Below are 19,013 nucleotides of genomic sequence, written 5' to 3' on the forward strand. Positions count from 1 at the left end.
CTACACAAAAGAGAGCAAGAAGTTAAGGACGAAGAAAAAGAAAGCAAGAAGTTAAGGACGAAGAAAAAGAAAACAAGACAAATCTGTTTGCAAAGACAGCTTACACTTTTTCTCTTATCGATCAAGGGTACTAAGGACGTAGATGGAAGGCTCCGGCCCCAAGCAGTGACGAGCTAAAGTGCGCGGATCGATCAAGTCACCAAAATCTTCGATCGTCCTTGCGTACCTGATTGCCGCCTGAACCCGCTCTTCGAATTTGCTCTTAAGCTCTAGACGATCTTTCACTGCAAACACAACAGCAAAGGGGAAATTAAAAAAAAATAATAATAATAAATAAATAAAAAAGAGAGAAAAGGGGTAAGGGGGCAGCTCATAAGGAGCAAATGCACCAATCAAAGGGGTCTCCCACCGGCGCAGCAGCCTAGGAACGTTCCCCCATAAGCCATCAGACAGTGTTTCCTAACCGTCACCCAATACAAAGAAGTATCTAGACTTCCAGTAGCAAAAGGATGACGGAAGATCAACTACCAAACGCTACCTCCTATTCCAGGGTACAAACTCATAATATCCAAATTCCTTGGACTCTTTCAGACGGTACAGATGGACAAACTCATTGATCATGATCATGTCTCCGTCGGCGATGGTTGTCCAAATCACCATACAGCTAACAACTATTCTCCAAGAATTGGGCATAAGTTGCCCTGGTGCAAGGTTTAAATGATGAAGAAGCTCCATGATGAACGGATGGACGGGAAACCTGAGACCGCACGAAAAAGCAGCCTCATAAAAGCAGACTTCCCCGTGGGCAAAGGTGCAAGCCTTTTCACCCTTTCTAGGAAGACGAGCTCTGGTCCCCTTAGAAAACTGGAACCTATCTTTAAATTTGCTAAAAACCTCTATTTTCAAGGAACAATTTTCCTTGAGGGCATGGAAAGGACGGACGATGGCTGGAGCGGGAGAATGGGAGGACGAGGGAGGGCGAGAAGGAACGGTGGTCGCTGTATCTACCTCGACCCCTTCCTCACCTACGTTAGAGGACGAGCCCCTCTCTAAGTGACCTGACCCTTCCTCAAAACCCATATTTTCCCCTCTTAGGATCTCTCGAACGAACCGAAACCAGACTTGAGATTTGAACAGTAAAGGGTATAAGACACCCAACGCCAAACCTAAACCACTACCCCTAAAGACAAACTCCTCAACTTGTGGGTATGAACCGCTCGGCAAAAGCACACCTAATGGGTCACTAGAAAATTCCACTCAGGCTTCTAAATGGGCAAAGAGAAATGCTACAGAGGGAGAGTTACGCCTAACTTCAGAGTTATCCACCATGAAAGAGAAACAATACCACTCGATAAAAAGAAGGGATAGTGCGGAAAGAAGAAAGAACTTAAAAGACACAGATACAAGCAAAATTCAGAAAGGAAAGAAAGCATAAATGGGAGGCGTACCTGGAAATTAGGGAAAAAACGGAGAAGACTAAGAACAAAACACGCAAGTGAGGGAGTTAGAGAAACCAATCGCACAAAAGATGGGGGAAATGAGAAAAGGAAAGGCCAAAGAAATCAAAAGATTCTGCCTTGGAAAGTGCGGGAAAACTGAAAAGGTTTTCACCGAAAACGAGATCCCCCAGCCAAAGAAAATCAACCACGTGGCCGCGAAGTGAGTCATAGCCGCCATTAAGCAGAACCCCAAACGCCACAACCGTAAAAAAAAAAAGGGAGAATGTATATATAAATATTTAATAACAAAATAAATAAATAAATATATATATATATATATATATATATTTACTCAAATGAACCTGTAAAACCCTTTCATATTCCTACGACTGTCCAAGATATGGATGACCAAGGAATAGGGGGGCAACTGATAGGCTCGATCAAATCAACAACGTCCATCTGTTCACGACTAGTGACGGACGGCCTAACCAAGCTCGTCCTGGAAGAAGTGGCTGTCGTTCAAGGACAAGTAAATCCACCTCCACTCCTCAAGGAACCGTTATAAAACATTAATTAGCTTCCAGACCGTTGGGAGGGGCAGCTCACCATTAACACCCCGCAGGGTTGTTACCAGGCAAGAATAAAGTCACCATCAAGGCTCCACCAACGGCTAGAAGAAACCACCTGTGAGTGCATGCATATAAATACATAACCCCAAAAGGGGAGGAGGTAAGGCAAAAACTCTAGCATATTATTTTCACAGCTCTCTTTTGTCAATCTTTCTGACTTTGGCATCGAAGACTTTTTGGCAGGCACCACGCCGGCGAATTACATCCATTCTTCCCTTCACTCGTTCTTGAGGATTGGGTTGGTTGAGGACGACATCAATCTGGACGATCATCCTTGGCTGACGATCTGAGCATCATCAGATTTAAACCCTAAATATTTTCAACCAAAAAAAAAAAAAAAACCCCAAAAATGGTAACTAATTTAAGTTATGAGGTTCTTAGTCAGATGCTAAATAAGTTACTAACCACTTAGCAATAGGTTGCAAGATGCATTTTAAATTTTTAATTATCTGTTATGGAATTGGACCATTTGTCCATAAATAGATGTTAGATCATTATCCCAAGTTGTTGAACTTCAACATCAACAAAAATTAATAACGGGCAGGTCTTAAACACCATTAATCAAGCTCTGGTTATGGTAGGTTGGTTTAAATATGTAGTCCAGTAACTTGATAAGTGAGACTCAGAGAATTTTGACTTATTATTAGCCGAAAATTGCTATTGCATTCAAGCTCTGGTTATAGGTTGGTTTAAATATGTGATCCAGTGACTTGATAAGCGAACCCCATACAGAATCGACTTATTAGCCAAATTGCTGTTGCATTTGCTGCCCTAGCACCTCACTATTCATACCAAGACTTTGATTAATATATGCCTTTTCAAAGCGTTACGGCTCTACAACCAGGCGTTAAAAAAGACACTGGTATATGAACTCCCCGTAGCATCTCACGGCTTAAGAAGCACACACTTCAAAACTCATGCATGTTGGTATCTGTCATATTTGGTACTCTTCTATGAGTGACCTTATTGTATTAGGATTTCTAACATAGATGCTTTTGTTAATTGTAGACAAAAATCAACCGGAACTTCAAATTTTGGTTTTTTTCTTTTCGTTTTTTTTTTTTTGGGGGATTAGAAAGTTGTATAAACTTGAGATTTTGTTTTGTGATCATACTTCCCACAATGAATTTCTATTCTCATATATGTTTGTTCTATAGGGATTAGATTTAGGAATGATTAACTTGTTAGTGAATTACTGATTGTTATCAGACACCGAGCTATTAACAGATAACCCCTCTCCCCCTGCCATTTTGTTTTTAATAAAAAATATATATTTATATTTAAGTGATATTTTAGAATCTGCCCCAAGAAAACTCTTCTTGTCTCCCAAACATAGTGCTCGATCGGCGGCACCCCTAAAACTAAAAAAATTGAGCGCTAGCCCATAAAAAAAAAAAAAAAAAAAAAAAAAAAAAAAAAAAAAAAAAAAAGAGAGGTTGGTAGATCATAGATCCTCACTTCTATTATTAATCAAAAAATAATTAATCTAAAAAATTAATCAATATCAATAAGACAATAAATAAACAATTTTATGATAATGTAATTGTCATACAAATCTAATTTAAATGTCAAAATGTCAATTTTAAATTTTAAATTTATTTTTTGCATACCTACGTGAACTTACTCAATAAAGGATTACTTTAAATACATAAAATTTAAACAAGCATGTAATTTTATTTCTTTAAAATAAATTGACAAAATAAATTAATATAAAATTGTGAATAATATAACAATATTTTTGTATTCGTACATCAATGCATTCAATGTTTTAGAAAAAATTATGTAGAGTTCAACATTTCTTTCATTATTCTGTTAATTAGTTAAAAATTGGATTAATATCAAACATTTGGAGTTTGAAATTGTACAAAAGTCCAGAGATAAAAGGCAAAAATATTAGTGGAGGAGCTACATTTAACGTTACTGCATCTGCATGTAAGTCTGTAACTGCAAAAGGGAAAAATATTTGGATTTATTAATAAGGATCTATAAATTTTACTACATAAGTTTTGCAAGCTAATGAGTCACTATTCTTTTTTTTTGAAAGGAATGAGTCACTATTCTAAAAAAAAAGATTACTCAAACATTAATTTATTATATTGTTGAAGCCCATTAATCATATCTATTGTCACATTAATTTGTATATTTTTTGTAACAAAATTTGTAATAACTTATCATGTTTACAATAATGCTATCTACTCTGTTTTTACACTCAATTTCATAAGATATTAACTTTTTTTTTTTTTTTGATAAGAAACTTGTAACTTTTATTAAAACAAAGATAACATTGCTACATCATGAGCCACAGCAAACTCAACTATAAGAGGTGTTTCCTCTATCCAAGTTACATAATCAACAATATGTCTAACATATTGTGTTAATAAATGGGCAAGACGATTACTCTGTCGATGAACATGTGATACTTGTGCCTGTTGAGAATCTTGCAATTTGTATTGAATACCTTCAATTATGTTGCTTATTACTGAAGGAGGATCACTACATCTAGTCACAGCATCATACACAATCTTGGAGTCCATTCAAATAGAACATCCTGAACTCCCACATCCCAAGCAAATAACAAGCTCTCCTCCAATGCCTTAGCTTCAGCCCCTAGTGGCCCCAACGGTAATGGAAGTGATTTACTAAGAGCTGCTTCAACACGCCCACCATGGTCTCAAATAAGATACTAACTTGTGTGACTACAAGTGATTAAACAAAAGTATTGAGTTTGGATAAATTGAATTGGAAAAAAAAGAGTCCGTCACTTATAAATGCATATATTAACATTTTATAAAATTGAGTGTAGGATTAGTGGTCCCATAATCATTTAATTTTAATTTAAAATAGTGAATTTAAGTGGAACCCACTGAGAAAAGACAAAAGGACGAAAAATATTATTTAGCTTTAGCTGCATTTTTCTTTTAAGCAGGAGATTTTATTGTATATGTCAGGGGCAAAAGGTGTTCGAGGATTCTCGGTGTTTCGATTGGAGTCATATATATATATATATATATATATATATCGTTAGGCTCACTAAATAGATTTCCTCATATGTTTTTTTTTTTTTGCTTTAGTTCTTTATTTCTAGTTTTCTCTTTAACTTAGCAACAGTAATAAATCTTATTGTTTTAGGATTATTAAATATATAATGAGATAATAAACATAATCTTTATTTGATATGTAGAATATGCGTAAATCATCTACAATATTTGACATTTTAAAGAATAAATTCAAATGATTTCAAAACCAAAACTAGCCTTCACAACCAAATGGAAGATGATTTGTCAACATGTCCATTGATTTTACACATTGAAAGGAAATTTGCTTTAACCTTTAGTACAAAATTAATTATAAATAATTTTTGAGATTTTAAAGAATGTTGAATTTCACTACATCACAATGTAATAAGATATAATTATTTTGTGTCTTCTCATTTGTTAATATTTTGTTAATACTAGATAGATACTAATTTGGATTTTCATGGAAATTTTTCTTTTTCATATATCAACCCCCTTAATTGTCTTAGCCTCTAATGGTTAACTTTTTACATTTACGGACGAAGTTAAACTTTGTTGAAAAATGTGAAGATCACTATAAATTATATAATTTTTTTTCATAACTCGTCAAGTGGTGAATTTTAACAAAAGTTATGTAATTTGTTGTGGTTCTAATATTGTTGAACTTAATTAGTAGCTGGAAATGAGTAGAAAACAGCTCAATAATATATAGAGAAGATAAAATAAAGGTGGGCTCATCAGAATTGCATCTCACACAATTCCTCGTTGGGTGACAACATTATTATTATTATTTTTTGTTTTTCCTCTTACGAAGTTTCATGTTGGTATGACTATTAGAAACAGATGGATCAATTCTTTGGCCGACTGAATCGACCCACATTAGCATAAAGCAAACAAACCATGACAATGATATGCAATTGTTAACTATGTCGAGTGTCGACTGCGTAAAAAGAATGTTTCACTATGAGATTATGTGGCCCTATAGCTAAAGAACAAGTACAATGACAGGAAAAGCAAGTAAAGAACAAGAAGTATGTTTCGGCTTAATCCATGAATATGAGTACTGAGCAAAGAAGAGAGCTTGCATACCGTTACTTGGACAGTAAGAACGTCGCACATGGTCATGGCAAAAGCAGAGAAATGCTTGTGTAGAATTTGAACCGCATTTCCCACCTGATTCCTCACACTTCCCACAGACAACCGGCATGGCACGGTATTTGTAATCGACATCAAACCCTTGATTCAATACTTTCTGAAGTACTTCCACAACTCCACCCACAGACTCGTTAATAAGATCAGCAGTCCGAAAAATTGGAACATGGATACTTGTATTGCAATCCTCGTGCTGTTTATCCGGATTGCTCGAGATAGATTCGTCTACAAAGTAAGCGGCATTATTTGTATCACCAACACCTAAGCCGCACCTAAACCAATTCTGGACTGATCTGTTGAGTTGAGCAGGGCAGCCGTAAAATAATGTTAGGTTATGAAGGGTTGAAGCGTAATAATCAAAGTTGGTAAAATCCAAAGTGGTGTTGAAGAACTTTTGAGGACAAGGACTATCCTAGAGGTCCAATCTTGCTATGGTCGTGATATGACTAGATTGGTTGATGTTTATTACACGGAACTCTAGAGCTTCAAATTTGATAACAAAGTATTGACTGTTGTGGTACTCAATCTCGAACCCTTCACGACCGCAATATACAGGTCGATTACCTCCCCAGAAAGGGAAAGAAATGTTTTTGATGCTTCCACACTCAAAGGGACGACTACACTCCACAAAGTGTTCATCATCGCCACAGTATGATGGTGAAAGTAATGTTAAGAAGAAGGTGAGGGTACGATGAGGGAAGATAGAGCTAGACGATGGGCATCCATGTTTGGAAGATTTTGGAGAAAATATTAGGGGTGAGAGGAAATATTAATAACGCAGTATATCGTTGACTCTCGCAAGTCCTATAGTGGTTGAAAAGTCTTCTCCTCGTATTAATTTTTAAGAGTAACCCTATCAACGTAATAATTGTAACACTATTTTCACAACAATTGAATTGGTAAATTTCTACTAGTTTTTATCTAGATCACTAATTTCAATATTCTGACAACAGTTGAGTTGAGAATTTCTATTGATTTTTATTTCGACCCATATTGATTTTACTTTATTAAATGTTATTCATAACTTACCACAATAATAATTGGAAAATATTTTGTGAAATTAAATTGTTGTAACTTGAGAACAATTGTTCGATATAACAATATTTAAAGAGTTATTCTAGGACAACAACTTATTCCACACAATATCGCTTTTACATAAATTTACTATTTTTTTTCTACAAATTATAGTCAGCCATGTAGAAGAGTTGCCACAAACTGTGTGGATAAACACCCTTCAATTACGGCCAAAACAGCTCTTTAGGCCCTTCCTCACTTGCTCTAAGCTTTGTGGTAAAAAATAAGAGCCAATGCATTTTCATAGAACAACTCAAACTTCTTCTTTATATATATATTTTTTTCAGCCCACTTCTATTTTGCGTTTTCAAGACTTAAAAGTAAAGTGTTTGTATTGGATTATTTTCATTTTGATTTTTTATGCGTAAAAATTTTTATTTTAATTCTTCACATTTGATTCCATTTTTATATTGGCTCTATCATCCAGTTCCATTAGTAATTTGACCGTCAAGTACTCTTTCTGTTTAACTGTTTCTTAAAAACTATTTCTAAAATCTTGTGTAATGCAGAAATTTCAATTTTTTAGGGGACAAAACCCTTTATTATATGAACATTAGATTACTGTGTTGTTTTGTGCTTTGAATAAACAAAACAATCACGGTCTGTGCACTTGTGAGTTTATGCTAGAGATTCTAATCAGTGTTACAAATTATGAACCAATTATATATTTTCCCTCTAAATAAAAAATATAGATTAATTACATAAATTCACCATGACCACCCTGAGAAGTACTGAAAATACAAGGTCATTCGTAGGATGGACAACCATACAGCATTCACAGCCATAAATGGCTTTGTGATCGACGAGCTTTAATGGTCAGAAATGGCAATTATGAGCCAAATAAGCCTCCATTTAAGCTTAGATATACGATACTCAACAATCAAAAGAGCCATTAAGAGGCTGCCAATGATTACACTCATAATGAGGCTCCCAAACAGCTATACCAAGGTTATAAATAAGCCAACATGCACCTAGAGAAAAGTATGCACACTCAAACACACATAATTATATTTTGATTTTCTAAGATATATTGAGAACTCTACTGACTTAGTCATCAAAGAACCATTGGCTAATGCCACTCAGGTGTCTTTCTCTCTCATCTTTGCAGGGAACATCACCTCATCCAAAGCCTAGACGAGGTCTTCAACTAACAACCATTTTTGGCATCATCACACCCCATTTGAATATTTTACGGTTTGCACTGAAAATTACAAAAACTTACCATAAAAGCGATTTGTAAGTCATGTGACCATAAAAGAAATGAATTCTCCTTTTTTTTTTTCCAAGTTTTTTTTTTTTTAAAATTCTCTAAGTTAATTAAACTGAATTTGAAATCATAAAAAAGGAAAACAAAAAATCTTTAGATTGGCATTGAACATAAATGAAAATTAGAACTGAGTTTCTCAAGAAATCCCCTAAACTATCAAGTAAGTAATCCAAAATCCATAGAAACAAGCTGAAAGGAAGAAATTGGAGTTTGAAAATAAAAAGAAGTGACTTGATGTTTCTTGAGATGTCATAATAGATGTCACATCTCGAATCTAATGTATGACACAAGGCTATTTACAAGTCGGGTCGGCTTGGGTTCGGGCCTGACCAGTACTTTATCCAATTTGGTTGAGTGACTGAAAATTTGACCTGTGCTTGAGCAAACATTCAGGTTGGACCAAGGGTGCATGGTAGTGTTCCCCAAAGTTTTAAAACTTGGATCAATACCCCTAACTTTAGGAGAGGATGTAAAATTTCTGTTTTACACTTTCCAATAATGACATGTCACATAAGTGTTTCACACATTATTGAATAAGTCCAAATATGATAAGGATGTGATTCTTCTCCAAAAAAATAAAAATAAAATAAAATAATAAGGATGTGATGCATATGGTTTACAATTTACATCATCCAATAAAAGTTTTTTCTATAAGCATTTTACATAAAACTTAATGCATCTTGCCATACACGATTACATCTCAATAAACTCCAAATTTCACAGACATTTTTATATTTCAAATTAGACCAAAACTTGAACTCAAAATCTCATCGTCTTCACCCCAACCTCCACTCCACCACACATGTTGCCATAGTCTGTTGGATCCGTTGTGAGAATGGTTTCATGACCTGAAGATTTATTTTTTCTTGATTTTTTCATCTTTACTTATTCAAAATGCCACACCAAGAAACAATCCCAAATGCCCGAACCAAGCCAACCACTTTTCCAAAACATCAAACCCAAATATAATCCAAAATGCCCACTTAGAAAACTCTATCAAGACCACCAAACCTAAAACTTATGACACCTTCTATCAGAGACGGACCTATAGTAGAGGAAAGGGGGGCCAAGCCCCCCCCCCCCCCCCTCCCCCCAAAAAAAAACTAGTATATACATATAAGTTGAAATTTTAAATTTTGGGCCTAGCCACTAAATGCAAGCCTAGCCACCTAAACTGAAGCCCAAGCACCATCAAAACAACCTAGCACCACGAAAACAACACAACCCACAACGATTCAAACAAGCTCCTGCCACCGAAACTGATTCAACAACCCACACAGATTCAGTTTTGGTGGCTAGGGCTTGCATTTGAACCTGTAGAGGTGGTGTTGGATAGAGAAAGGGGATGGAGAGGTAGAGAAAAGATAGATTTATAATATTTTATGGTATAGTTACATCATTTTATTGTGTTGTATGGAAAAATAAAAACTAGGATGTTGGGTGTATTGTAAAGTGGGATGGTATAATAGATAAAGTAATTTTTTAGATTGTAAAATAGCAACTTTTATACAACCCCGGATGCCAATGCTCTTAGAGCCACAAGCTTCCATGTCCTTCTCTATATTTATATTATATTTGGGGGTTTTTTCTTTTTTGGTTTTCTAGCAGTAAACACAATCAAGCAATACCATCATTGCAAATCCAAGCAAGCACTTTGTTGGTAATTTATAAATGGGTAAATTATAAATTACACCCATAAAATTTGAGGGTGTTTGGATTTTACACTGCGAAGTTTCAGAAATTGGATAAATAAGTAATATTTTATTACAAAGAAATTGCTTATTATATATATAATAGAATAAGGAAATAAAAGTAAATTTATATAAAATACTTCTTCTATCCTCTCACTTTTCTCTCCAACAAAAAAAAAAAAAAAAAAAAGTTTTTCATCTCTCTACTTTTCTATCTTCAACCAAACACACATGAGAGAAAACTCAATTTTTTCTATCCTCCCATTTTTCTGTCTCCACAACCAAATGGACTCTTAAGAAAAAAAAAAGTGTGTATATATATATATATAAAGAGGTATATTTTTTACAATTTTATATTTTAGCCCCCTCTTTCAAAACTCTTGAGCCCCCTCCCCTACAATTTTACATTGATTTCATTGTAATACCATTTGCATCAATTGTAAAATAACATAAGACCCAAAATTTGTCCAAAAGAAATTGTTTTTCTTTGGTTAAATCAAGGTTAAAGATTAAGGGACAATGAAGTAGACAATCTCTCTCTTTTATATAAGAAAGGTTCGTAGTCACACTTAGACCTAAGGAGCAAGAACAACACATCAATATTTACACAGGAAGAAATTTTTCTATAAATATAATTTCATAGCATTGATGTGGTGGAGGATTCTTCTACAAGTGATCTTGGAGGAGAACATAAGAAAGGTTTTGGAGGGATCTTCAAGGCTTCTATGTTTCCTTCTATCATTTCAATCACTTTACTCATGGATGGCCTATCAGATGGATTTGTCTGTATGCACCACAAGCCCACTAAGATCATCTTCCTCACCATTTCATTTTCTGCTGTTGTCATATTACTTAGAAATCCTATATCGTTGTCTAGCTCAAGACGCTTATAAATCCAATGTGGAAAATATATTTCACTAGCCGGGCTTTCTCCAACATCAATGTTATTTCTTCCTCCAGCCATCTCCAAAATCATCATTCCATAACTATAAACATCAGATTTGTGTGAAACTCCACCAAAGTTCCTACTAAACACTTCTGGAGCTATGTACCCAATTGTTCCTCTGGTACCAGTCATTGATATGTTACTCTCATTCCTTATACAAAGTTTAGCGAGTCCAAAATCAGAGATTTTTGGGCAAAAATCTTCATCCAGAAGGATATTATGTGGTTTTATGTCAAAATGCAAGATCCTTGTGTTGCACCCACGTTGCAAGTACTCAAGCCCCCGAGCAATTCTAATTGCAATTTGGAACAATTTTTCCCATCCCAAATGCGAATTGGTTTTCTCAAGGTTGCCATCTTGTATGAACTTTTCAAGTGATCCATTGGGCATGAACTCATAGATGAGAGCTCTTTTCTGACCTTCTAGACAAAATCCTAGGAGTGTGACAATATTAACATGTGAAGTTCTACTAATGCTTGCAACCTCATTAATAAATTCTTCTCCGTTTCCTTTTGATTCATTAAGGACCTTCACAGCAACAGGACGACCATCAAGCAACTTTCCTTTGTAGACGCCACCAAAACCTCCTTGACCTAGTTTATCTCTAAAAGAGTTGGTCATTTTTTTTATTTCTAAGAATTTATATCTATTTAGAGCTAGTGGTCCATACTTTCTAATGAAGGCCTCAAGATCATGCTCATTCTTTGTTTTCTTCGTCCAAAATTTTGTTGACTTAATAATTGATCTTTTACTTCTAAACCAGAAAATAATGATGCAGGTTAGTAATACTCCAACTCCCGAAGCAGCAACACCTGTAGAAAAATTCGAACATGATTCAGGTGGTGGAGGTTATGACCCCTTTATAAGTTAACACCATAACTAAAATAAGATATAATCTAAACCCCCCGACACCCTCTTCTCAAAGCCTTCTTCCCCAAGAATGAGAAATGCAATTGTCTACACACACAAAATTGAATGAACCTTGGTGCAAAAGGACTTAATAACATTTTTAGAATGAGCAAGACCAATAATGGTTGATGAAACTGCAAAACATAATTTCTCTAGTTCTAAATGATCATTTTCTATTGTATCTTACCTCTAATCATCTTCAATCTTTTGGTCCTGCTAGGGGGGCCTGCAGAGAAAATATAGTACTCATTACATAATGGCAAAAATATAATTTTGAAATTATACTTGAAAACTTCTTGTGTTCCTCTATGGAAATTTCTACTAGGTAAAGAAGATTTTAAAATGCATTTTTTTTTCACATAATTGCATTACTCCATGACAGAATCCCAGCAATAACTTTAGTATTTTTCATCTTGAAATGATCATGGTATGACGACATTGGTTGACGTTTAGTACGCAAAACTTAATTTAGTCCTTCAAATTTAAAAACCAGGTATTGATTTTCGTGTCAGTTTAGCTCAAACCCTTCATGGCTGCAATATATAGGTCGATTTTCTTCCCCAAAAATAAAGGTTACAATATATTTTTTATGCTTTTGCAGTTATAGGGACAACTGCACTCCACAAAGTGTTCATCGTCATCGCAGTAAGGTGGTACAATTGCTAAGGGAGAGGAAAGTGTGACGAGGGAAGATAGAGCAAGAAGGGCATACATGTGTAGAAGATCGTGGAGAAAAGAATAAGATAAGATGTATTACAATTCTCACAGAGAGAGAGAGAGAGAGAGAGAGAGGTTGTTTACTATGTTTACCAATAAATAAGAGTATTATTCTCATACACTCATTATTGTACATCATCTATTCACATAAACTATTTTATATTTTAAACGTGGACATCATGCCTAAAACTAAGGATATTATATTAACAGAATGTACATTAACAAATGTGAAAAGAACAATTACCAAATAAATAAATAACCAATAGGAACAGAATAATTACTACCCAGAAAAAAAAAAGTTTTATTGCAACAAAGCTACTACAATAATCCAAAATAAATAAATAAATAGTGATAGTAAATCATTATTGGATTTTCAAGTTAATTTTTGTTGCAACGGGTACTTTTAATTAAGAGTGTTACTTTAAGACCATTGTTTTCAATTATCTTTTTTAAAATACCACTCAAACCAAATTAGAAATTAACTTTGTCCTTGAAGTAATATTACTTTTTCATATATCCTTAATTGACATAATTTTTGTTATACACCAATATATGTGGGTCCATTCATTTTTGTCATTCTTTGACTTGTCTATCAATTCCGACATCTCTCTGAAATAAAAATTTTAGAAACAAGAAAGTTTATTGATTTTTTCATTTATTATAGACACATAAATGGTTTAAATATAATTGAAAAAAGAGAGGGAACACAGAAGAGCTAGAAATGATAAGAAAAGAATAATCTAAGACAAGTACTTTTTAGAGCATTGTTTATTTCACATTACCTCTTACACATAACTGAGCACTTTTTGAATTGAAATTGTGACTTAAAGTTAGGGTTTTAGTACAAAGTGTGTGGGTTGTGTACAACAACCGAATGTGCACTAATACTTAGCTCTCCCTTATAATTCTTTCGAATAAATTTCATATGTATCAATATGAATGTTTCAATAAACATTTTTATACTCTACTTTTCTTTTTCTTTTTCTTTTTCTTTTTCTTTTTCTTTTTCATAGAAATTTATATCTTCCATAAATTATAGAATGTTATGCGGTTTTTTTATTATTATTTTTTTTATTGAGAGTCTAGTGAAGCATATATATATATATATATATATAATAGATTACTCACGTTAGAAAAAAAGATTTTTAATCAGTTTTGGGTTAATTAGTTTTATATTAAACTCTTCTTTAGCATAAAAGATAGTATTTTAACTTATAACATTCAATGCATGAAGACTATTCTTTAGTATTAAATTAAGACATCAATTGATTTTTTGTATAAGCAAAAATCGAACCTAGATCTAGATATTTATTGATGATAAATAATTTTATTAATTGACCTAATTGAAAGTTAAGACGGATTTTGTATGAAACTTTTATTTTTGAGATGAAACTGTATTAAATTCTTAATTGAATTCTTTTCAATAATTTTTTAACCTATATAAAATAACCAGTAGGATCCACCCTTGGTAAAAAATAACCACTATCGAGTATTGACTAGTTTTTTTTTTTTTTTGTTTTTTTGAGATGGTGAGTATTGACTAGTATTAATCTCGGTCTCCGTCAGTATGAACCCTTGACCCACTCTTGTTCAAAAATAACCACTATTGACTAATGTTAGTATCGGTCTCCATTAGGCATTAGTAAGGCCTCTTCCTCCACTTTTCCTTTTGCCAATGTGCATACCGCAATTATTCTCATCAACAATCAATCAAGAAAAGGAGACTTACAAACCGTAATACAATACAAAATAAATCTAAACTAAAAGCAGTGAACAGAATTTATCATGTGGAACCGGAACCATGCATTTCTGTCCCCATGAGAATTAAAGAGAGCATACCTTTGCAGCTGCTATTATTTATGCTTCCATCGTTGCAAAAGCACAAGTACTCCTCAGCCGTAGCGTTGTATCCACAATACCCTTCAGAGCTCTCACATGGACCACAATCCTTATCACTTTCCCAATCAAGCACAAAGCCATCATTCATAGCCGCACCAAACCCACCAGTTAAATTAACCATATTGATCTGAGTCTGTCTCACTGTCACCACCACTTTCTCCTCGCAATTCTTTGACCAATCAAAGCCCACCGTCTCATTATTCTCCACAAAAACATAAGACCGGTTGCTACCAATATTCAAGCACTGGATGGAAGGCACAGTTGGAGGGTAGGAAGTGCAATTAAAGTAAAAACTGAGATTCAAATCCATTGAAGAATATTTCAATGGTGGCGTCTCTAGAAAAACGTTGTGAGGTGCCCTGGGGCACGTTTGGTTGGTGGTGGCATCAATATTCACAAGGGTTAGGGTATGGTCGGTATAATTTATATATTTCACGTAGTACCGGTCACTGGTTAATTCAAGTACTGCCTTGCCGTTCTTGCACATAACGCCAAACCCCTTGTAGCCACAATATAGCTGATCAGAGGCGCTTTCATTATGAACCCAAAAAGGGTAGGGGATCATAACGTCACCGCAGTACTGTGGTTCGCATAAAGGACTAGAATTGGTGCCTAAGGAGTGGATGAAGAAGAAGAAGGAGAGGAAGAGGAGGTAGCCAAGGAATTGTGACATGGTGAAGCGTCTGAAACAATAGCACGCGAACCGTTGTTTCCGTGATCCGGGTAAAATACTACTTTATATAAGCCAAACATATTTTGGTACTATGCTACTAGCACAATTAATTTCTCACTCTATATTGGGTACACCATTCTGCCTTTACCTTTATACTTGTTCCTTGGAATTAATTACGTTACGAATAAAGAAAATTTCATCCAAAAATTCACGCGCTCTCTTTCGCATTTATTACTAATCTTATTTGGATCTATCACTACAAAAAATTTCCACTCATCCATAGACTTGCGTGTATATTGACATGACAATTGACAATGCACGGAATTGTGGTCCTGCAGTCCTGCCGACTCCTTCCAGGCAAGTTAAACAAATACTATCCAACACGTTGCGGAAAAGTTTCGGAGAACTGAAATGGACCTTCTTGACCTTTAATTGAAGAGCAGCTTATACAGTTTAAATTTTATTCTTAATTTTTATATTTCTTTTTCGGTTTTGGAAAATTTTAAATGTGAGTTTTATGTTCTTATTAAAGTAACTTATTTAGGAGTATTTTAGTCAAAATTGACTCTTTATATTAAATAATATTAATTAGGATTAGTTTAAGACTATTAACAGAGCAATACAAAATCAAATTCAACAAAACCAATGAATAACAGACAAAAAAAATCTCATTACAAATTATATCAATAATTGCTAATTTTCATCACTTTTTTTTTTTTTTTATACCAGCAAATTTTCATCACTAATTGCTAATTAACATATTTTTTAAAGTTCATCTTGATTTTTTTTTAAAGGAAAACGTAATTCTAATTTCATAACTAAAATCACGGATAACAAAAGAAGTGAATAGTAAGACTTATATTGCAAAAAGTGAGCAAAAGTTCGGTTGGCATCACTTATAATTAAAAAATAAAATAAACAGTGAAAATAAAAGGGAGTGGTTCTAGTTTTCTACGACCACAATTCTTTACCATAATTTTGATATGGCAGATTTTAAGTGATTATCTATCAATTACGCATCTAACCACTATTTTTTCTTCATTACTCACACACGGTCACTTCATAGTTGTGATAAAAAAGTTGTGTAATAATTTGTGATACTAAATTTTTTTCAAATAAAAGTGATAATCAAAATTTGTATCTCTGATTTCACTTTTACCCTTGTTTTTTAGGGTTGATATGTTTAATAGAAGGATCAAGTCTTTGACCTACTACCGCCGTACACCTTTAGCATAATGATTATTTTATAAGTACTTGTGAGGTATGAAGGCAAAGGCTGGGATTTAAGTATCTAGCAGAGAGTTTCATACACATATACACTAAGATTAAAGTTGAGTAAAATTTTTACCTGTAAGGAAAAAAAAACAATTAAAAAAAAAAAAAAACTTTGACGTACTAACCAACACCAATGACAATGGTATGCAATTGTCAAAAAGAAGTAAAGAACGAATTTTTTTTTTTGGTTAAAGAAGTAAAGAACGATTAACTATGCCATTACGTGTCTTCTAAAAAAAATCAATGAATAAGCACGCCCACTATTTGGCCTATAGGTAAGCTGAGCCTAAGAAGAAGCACTATACAGTATATACCATCAAAATTCAAAACCAAACCAAGAACAAGAAGTATGCTATAGCCTAATCCAGGAAAGTGAGATGAGAAAAGAGCAAGCATATTTTTACCTGGGCAGGTATAAGAGCGCTCTCCGTCACGGCAAAGGCAGACAAATTGATTTGTTACGTGAGAACCGCAATGCCCACCTGAATGCTCACACCCACTACAGGCAATATCGTCCAAGGGAATGTATTCCACATCGAATCCTCGATTCAATACTTCCTGTAGTGCCGGGACTACACCCGCAGACTCATCAATAGCATTCCGTAAAATTGGAACACGGATTTCTCCTCTGCATTTCTCTGGCTCCCTAATATGGATCTTTGCTGACGATTCGTTTACAAAGTAAGCGTTATTATCTACATCACTACCTTCCAAGCTGCACTTAAATCTATTTTGGACCGGTATAAGTGTATTGACTTGAGGAGGGCAGTCGTAGAAGAAAGTTATGTTTTGAACGGTTGGAGCGTAATCAAAGATACTATAATTCAAAACGGTATCGAGGTAGGTTTGAGGGCAAAAACCATGCCAGAGGTCCAATCTTGCAATGGTCATGTTATTTTGAGATTCGTTGATGTTTAGTATGGGGAACTCTAGTTTTCCAAATTTGATAAATGGGTATTCATTGTTGTCGCACTCGAGCTTGAACCCTGGGCGACCGCAATGTTCAGGTCGATTACCTCCCCAGAAAGGGTAAGAAACGTTTTTGATTCTTCCACACTCATAGGGACGACTGCAATCAACAAAGCGTGCATCGTCGGTGCAGTAAGATGGTGGCAATATTGCTAAGAAGAAGGAGAGGGTGATGAGGGAAGAGAGAGCTAGATGATGGGCTTCCATGTGTGATGTGTAGGTGAGACCACAGAGAAGAATAAGATGAGATGTAAAGTCTTTTTTCTTTTTTCTTTTTTTTGATGAGATGTAAAGTTAATAACGCACTACAACGTTGAACGAAGACTGGTAAGTCCTAAAGAGATTCCAAGTCCTCTTCCTCAGATTGAATTTTAAATGGGAGGCACAATTTTCCATTGACTTTGTCACACCATTACTGCTTTTCTCATTCCCCGAAAGTTGCGGAGTTCACCCAGTTATCAAAACTAGGATGACCCTATCTTTTTATGAGTTTATCCAACGAATTGGCCTTTTTAGAGCATCTCCATCCGGTTTTGACATCCTATATTATTTCACCATCTTAAAAAATTACCTTATCAATTATATCATACCATTTTACAATAGTCTCAATATCTCAAATCTCTATTATTTTACCATTTTATTAAAATTTTATTTTTTAATCTTTCTTTATTATTTTTCTTTTTCTCTTCCATGTCCTCTCTTTCTCCCTCAACCTGCCTCAATTTCTAGCAAACCCATACCTAGCAAAATCAAAAGAAGCAAATCACAACAAAAAAATCACCCAACTCAACAGAAACTTAACCAACCATGCATCAAAAAATCACCCACAGCCACGTCGACTCACCGCCACAACAACTACCAAACAGCCACTAACCCAATCTTCAAGCCGCCACGGCTGCCACCGTCGCCATCCCCTACTTCTGTCATAGCCATCTCTATTCATCCCAAACCCATCTGTTCTCACCAGCAACCATAAAAATTCAAAGATAAAAAACCCAGCCACCCATGGTCTTTGGCGACCTGGACTTTGAGCCCGTGCTTCTTAGCCATCTGAAGCAACTTAGCATACCTACCCCAATTTTACAATCCAGCCGCCATTGATCACCAACCCCCACACCGCCACCATCGAGACCATGGGTAATGGGTTTTGGGTTTGAAGAAAATGGTTTGAAGAAAATGGGTTTTGGGTTTGAAGAAAATGGTTTCTGTGTTGGTGGTGGCCACCGTTACCCATCATTGGAGAGAGAGAAGCTTCTAACTTATCGGTGAGAGAGGGGCATCGGAGAGAGTCTTGGGTCTAAACTAGGCATGGAGCAGATGAGAAAGAGAGAAGGAAGAGAGAGAAAAGAAGAGAAGAAG

The 19,013-nt window shown here is 34.8% G+C and overlaps 1 protein-coding gene across 1 annotated transcript; it reads right to left on the reverse strand.

Moving 5' to 3' along the window:
* Positions 1-10,791: 10,791 nt before the first annotated feature.
* Positions 10,792-17,873, reverse strand: LOC126702077 (LEAF RUST 10 DISEASE-RESISTANCE LOCUS RECEPTOR-LIKE PROTEIN KINASE-like 2.4). The gene is made up of 2 exons (XM_050400692.1): positions 17,090-17,873; positions 10,792-12,024 (listed from the first exon to the last, which is right to left on the reverse strand). The coding sequence occupies exons 1-2, from the start codon at positions 17,859-17,861 to the stop codon at positions 10,904-10,906; spliced, it is 1,893 nt and encodes a 630-aa protein (XP_050256649.1). The 5' UTR covers positions 17,862-17,873; the 3' UTR covers positions 10,792-10,903.
* Positions 17,874-19,013: the final 1,140 nt, after the last annotated feature.

Source organism: Quercus robur, chromosome 10 (genome assembly GCF_932294415.1).
Source record: "Quercus robur chromosome 10, dhQueRobu3.1, whole genome shotgun sequence".
Lineage (NCBI taxonomy): Eukaryota > Viridiplantae > Streptophyta > Magnoliopsida > Fagales > Fagaceae > Quercus > Quercus robur.